Source organism: Cololabis saira, chromosome 20 (genome assembly GCF_033807715.1).
Source record: "Cololabis saira isolate AMF1-May2022 chromosome 20, fColSai1.1, whole genome shotgun sequence".
In the NCBI taxonomy this organism is placed as follows: Eukaryota; Metazoa; Chordata; class Actinopteri; order Beloniformes; family Belonidae; genus Cololabis; species Cololabis saira.
In genome coordinates, this window is record NC_084606.1 from 2,789,589 (window position 1) to 2,795,588 (window position 6,000).

General features: G+C 43.9%; 1 protein-coding gene across 1 annotated transcript in view; it reads right to left on the reverse strand.

Annotated features, from left to right (window-relative positions):
* LOC133420916 (interferon-induced very large GTPase 1-like) overlaps positions 1 to 5,796 on the reverse strand; it is a 46,365-nt gene extending 40,569 nt beyond the window's left edge. Inside the window, exons 1-3 of the mRNA XM_061710799.1 lie at positions 5,776 to 5,796; positions 5,652 to 5,730; positions 5,291 to 5,551 (exon numbers count right to left, since the gene is read on the reverse strand). Coding sequence (XP_061566783.1) covers positions 5,291 to 5,551; positions 5,652 to 5,730; positions 5,776 to 5,796 — 361 coding nt within the window. The remainder of the gene's footprint in view (positions 1 to 5,290; positions 5,552 to 5,651; positions 5,731 to 5,775) is intronic.
* Positions 5,797 to 6,000: the final 204 nt, after the last annotated feature.

A 6,000-nucleotide genomic window follows, 5' to 3' on the forward strand; every position in this document is an offset into this window, starting at 1 on the left:
AATATGTATATTTAAAGCCTTAATGTAACAACATGATTTGAAACTGGAAAATTAAGTTCATTAATGTAATGTTTCTCTTTACTAACTTGTTTCGGCAGTTATTGAAGCTGGGGGGCTTGTTGTTCCGTTTCTGAGTTGTGCAGAAACTTGGAGGGAATAAGACACTCCTGGCTTCAGGCTGTTGAACGTAACACTGTTTGTGTTTGTTGTCTTCTCTTTCACAGTTTCTCCTCCACTGCAGCAGGTCACAATGCAAGACTCCACTTCACCAGCTGGAGGATCCCATTGCAGAGACAGTGACTCACTGGTGACGTTAGAGACTGTTATCCCAGCAGGAGGAACTGGTTCTGTGAGAGTAAATTGTACAAGCAATACTTTTTTTCACAATTCAAGTCTTAGAGTTCAAAGTGATTGTTTCACTGTATTCAATACCGAATCCGATGACACCCCACACATGTCTTTATCACAACCCATTCAAACGTTATGGCAGAGAAAGGTTTTCTAGGGGGCGCTGTTGAGCCATTAGGCCACGCCCATTAATGCAAACCATGAAATATCAAATTTATCGTCAGGCCTGGCTTGTGCGCAAAATTTGGTGACTTTTGGGGAACTATCAAATATGGACGAATCAGATGAAGGGGGGGCGCACTTTTTGGCGTCTGGCGTTTTTTTTTTCAAACTATTTTTATCCCTGTTTTTTCCCCATTTTATCACCCAGTGCTCCTGCCTAAGTAACCTGGGCATTTCCATCCTCTACCAACCCCGGGAGGGCCCTGCACTGAGCTCAGGTCTCCTCCTTAACCTGAGGAGTGAGCAGGCCGCATCTTTTCACCAGACAGGGTGGGGCTTCTCCGGCCAGACGTAGCGCGTGGAAGGATCACGTTATTCCGGCCGGATCCTCCCCACCCCATCTGGCGCCCCAGTTGGCCACAGGGGGCATGTATAGCCCAGGACTGTTGCATGTTTTTGTGAGGGTAGCTCCCATTAGCTACCCAGGGGAACACGGGGAGAACATGCAAACTCCACACAGAAAGATCCTTTCGCCAACCCCACCCAGGGTGCTGAAGTCATGGGGGAACTAACACGCATTTCAGCGCCCACAGCGTCCCTGGCGGGAATCGAACCCAGGACCTTCTTGCTGTGAGATGGCTGTACTACCAGCTGCGCCACCGTGCCCCCCCATACGCTTTTGAAAGAGAAAAGAAATGCGCGTCATTGCAGGATGGAGTCAAACATTTTGATGTATAACACACCTGGGTGCACGTTACGGTTCGGGCCGTATTAACTGCCGAAGGAATGGCATAAATTGCGCCAAAATTACACGATTAATTCAAAATGGCCGACTTCCTGTTCGGTTTCGGGCTTTTCTTTAAGTTGCAACATGATACAGGTGTGTACAGGTGTGTATCGATTTTCGTGCATGTACATCAAACCGTAGTGTGGGGCTTGAGACAGAACATTTTCTAGGGGGCGCTGTTGAGCCATTTTGCCACACCGATTAATGCAAACCATTAAATATCACATTTTTGGCCAGGCCTGCCTTGCGTGCAAAATTTGGTGACCTTTGGGGCACGTCTAGGGGGGCAAAAAGGCCCTCCTTTTGTCAGAAGGATAAAGAATAAAGAATTCCTGCAGATACAATAGGGCCTTCGCACTGTAAGTGCTCGGGCCCTGATAAGAATAATAAACACCACAGATACAATAGGGTCCTAGGGTCCTCGCACCTTCAGTGCTCGGGCCCTAATTACTTTGGTAGAATAAACATAGCCTCTGACAATCTAGTCCCTCCTGGCCTTCTCGTGTGGCTTAGATTTTAAGTCCGGCGGACCTGTTTTCAACTGACAAGGTGGGGACGAAAGGCGAGATACTGGCGCCTAAACCAGTTGCTTTGGGTAGATGGGGCTCGTTAGCCTTGGATGGAAGTCCATCTAGGAGAAGGATCACTCTGATTTCAAAACCTTGGGAGTAAACCCGAATAAAAATCTGGTCCCATGGTCCTGGACAAGACACAAACTGGAACCACAGACTTCGGCAGTAGGATGTCTGTCAGTGGAGGCAGCAGAAGAGCTCTCAATAGGGCCAATGATGCCTCCACAAGACGGTGTGCGGTATAGCTTCTTGTAAGCAAACATACGGCGTCAACCAGCAAGTCAGCCGCTACTGCAGGGCGATCTCTTCACCTGCACTGTCTGTTGCATTCTTTTGTACCACAGTGCATATGATGTCAATAACCAGAGAGGCAGTCTGGTGAGGGCACGACACCAACTGGCTTACGTATAGTGCAAGGCGTTTGTGTTCGAGGTGGAAAAGCCCTGTGGCGATGGAGTGACTATGACAGTGGCAGGCTTGAGAGGCTGGAAGCTGCTAGTAGGAGCTCTGCACACAGGCGACTCGCATCTGATGGTCGCAGCTGATCTGAATCTGAGCCCAGTAGGCTGAGGCAGCAATGCGAGTGATCTGCAGATCCTTAGCGGGTTTGCAGGCCCACATGAGAGCCTGCCAGAGGAGGCACTCAACTTGAACATTAACAGTTAACGTCGGCCACGACGAACTGCCATTATTATTACCTGGGTGCACGTTACGGTTCGGGCCGTATTAACTACCGAAGGAATAGCATAAATTACACCAAAATTACACGATCAATTCAAAATGGACGACTTCCTGTTCGGTTTCGGCCATGGCACCAAGACACTTTTCTTTAAGTTGCGACATGATACAGGTGTGTACCGATTTTCGTGCATGTACGTCAAACCGTATTGTGGGGCTTGAGGCACAAAGTTTTATAGGGGGCGCTGTTGAGCCAATTTGCCACACCGATTAATGTAAACCATTAAATATCAATTTATTTGGCCAGGCCTGCCTTGCGTACAAAATTTGGTGACTTTTGGGGCACGTTTAGGGGGGCAAAAAGGCCCTCCTTTTGTCAGAAGGATAAAGAATAAAGAACTCCTACAGATACAATAAGGCCTGCGCACTGTAAGTGCTTGGGCCCTAATAATAATAATAACAACAATTCCTACAGATACAATAGGGCCTTCGCACTGTATGTGCTCGGGCCCTAATAATGCCTACGGATAAAATAATTCCTTTGTACTGTCAGTGCTCGGGCCCTAATAATAACAATTCCTACAGATACAATAGGGCCTTCGCACTGTAAGTGCTCGGGCTCTGATAAGAATAATAATAGGGTCCTAGGGTCCTCGCACCTTCAGTGCTTGGGCCCTAATTATTTTGGTAGCATAAACACATCGTAATTATTAACAAGTAATAACAACCTAAATACACAGAGTCCGTGTCCATTCTGCTTGTGCTTTGATTTTGATAGCGGAGCGAGTCGCGCCCACAGAAAGCAGTTTTATTTTGAAAAGCAACCGGATTTTCTTGCATTCCAAAAGTCCGACTTCCGGCCCGCCAAAAGAAAAGATACAGTCAGTCAAATGAATGAAAAAATGAAAAGAATCCCTCTGGGAGCCCCCTATACGTCATAGTGACGAGGGGGATCCTGGACACGTGACAGATGCCACCGTTAATATTTAAGATAGTTAAGTTTATAGTAACTAAACTAAGTAGGGATGCTGTTATAATAATAATAAATAATTATAAATAATTTGAATTAATTATGAATTATATATCAGACTTAACCTCCAGAAATTAATTAATAATTTCTATTAATCATAATTCATTCATTCATTATCTTACCCGCTTTATCCCTTGCGGGGTCACGGGGGTCTGCTGGAGCCTATCCCAGCTCATTTTAGGTGAGAGGCAGGGGTTACACCCTGGACAGGTCACCAGTCCATCGCAGGGCCACATATAGACACACAAACCATGCTCACAATCACACTCACGCTCACACCTACGGGCAATTTAGAATCATCAATTTACCTAGCATGCATGTTTTTGGACTGTGGGAGGAAGCCGGAGTACCCGGAGAGAACCCACGCAAGCACGGGGAGAACATGCAAACTCCACACAGAAAGGCCCCTGCCGGGCCTGGGAGTCGAACCGGGGACCTTCTTGCTGTGAGGCAACAGTGCTAACCACTAAGCCACCGTGCTGCCACTGTCGCATTAATCATAATATTAATATTTATTATAATAATAAATACACCTGTAGACCAGTGTGTATAACCAACATTCAGAGAGATTATCAGACAATGATTACTGACAACATAAGTAATGTGACTGTCTTTCAGCCAATTTAACATTAACAACAAATATTTGAAGGGATGGCACTCTTCTGGTGTCTGCAATTGAGAAAGTATTTTGGGGGAGCTAAACCGTGCAGTACCTTATAAAGTAAACAAACTTTGGAATAAACAAAACAAAAAAAAGTCACAAGCTCAAAAACTTGCTGAGGGAAGTTAGGAAACCAGGTTGCCAGATTGGTTTCCCGTTTTTCACGCATATGTAGCAGTGCGGTCGTTGACTAAGTAGAGGCGGAGTTGTCAAGTAATGCGTGAAAAACGCTGACAATAGCAAACCTGGCAACCACTCATATTGAGTTTTTTTTAGCCACTTACCCAAAAACACGGGTCCGATTAATTTTCCATGGATTATTGCAATTACTGTAGTTTTATCGCAATATTTCCTAGATATTACATTCCAAAAACCAAAAAAGCCAAAATATTTTTGACTGCTGCATTGCTGTAATATCTATATTTAAACCCTTAATGTAACAACATGATTTGAAACTGGAAGATTAAGTTCATTAATGTAATGTTTCCTTTACTTACTTGTTTGGGCAGTTATTGAAGCTGGGGTGCTTCTAGTTCCGTTTCTCAGTTGTGCAGAAACTTGGAGGGAATAAGACACTCCTGGCTTCAGCCTGCTGAAAGTAACACTGTTTGTGTTTGTTGTCCTCTCCTCCACAGTTTCTCCTCCACTGCAGCAGGTCACAATGCAAGACTCCACTTCACCAGCTGGAGGATCCCATTGCAGAGACAGTGACTCACTGGTGACGTTAGAGACTGTTATCCCAGTAGGAGGAACTGGTTCTGTGAGAGTAAAATGTAAAAGCAATATGTTTTTTCACAATTCAAGTCTTGGAGTTCAAAGTGATTGTTTCACTGTATTTACGGTCATAAATGATTTGGTGTTGGGTTTTTTTTGGCATATATGTGATGGGAAATAATGTTCTTTGCAAAATACCACAGGCCTTTACAATAAACTAAACAAAATCAATGTAAAATGTACATTTGCCTACAGTATGTGCTTGGCAATAAGAAAACGAATGCCTTCATAATTTGTACAAATTTCATTCAAACATAACATTTTTATGCCAGATTTACCTGTAAATACAGACAAAGAGGTTGTGTTACTTTCAGTTCCATCTTCATATATCCTTTTGATGTTGAAAGTATACTCAGTCCCGGGGTTTAATCCCTTAATCTCTACACTGTCTCTGTCGTCAGTGTCCACGCTGTCTCTCTGTGTGTTACAGCTGTAATCTACATGAAGCTTGTATCTAACGGAGGAAGAGCTGCTTTCAAACTCAAGAGAAACTGTCTCACTGCCAACACGGTGGACTGTTACTTCTGGAGGAGGAACATCTGTCAGAGGAGAAAACAATACTCTGTGTTCACATTACAGGATGCTTTTAGTTGTAAATCTTTCTGAAATGTGTCCTTATATTCCATCAGTCATGCTTACAGTCAGCCTGCAGCGAGGCAGAGGAATTTCCTTCATCACTGTGAGGCTCAATGAAGGAATCTGATGCATCAAAGAAATCCTTGATGAATGTAGAAAAAGTTTGCCTCTCATTAAATTAATCAACATAAAAATATATATTGTTCATGTGTTGTGTGTCTTTTACCTCTTCCCCCTCTGAGTTATCCATTGTTAAAGTCACAGTCTCAGTTATGCCGGCACATTGGTCCAGATGGATCAAACCTGTTCCACAGAAAAGTAACATAAAACAATGTAAATTATGCAATATTACAGCAACTATATCAACTATAATACAAATAAATAGGCACAAAAAGTGAGGAAATTTGTGTTT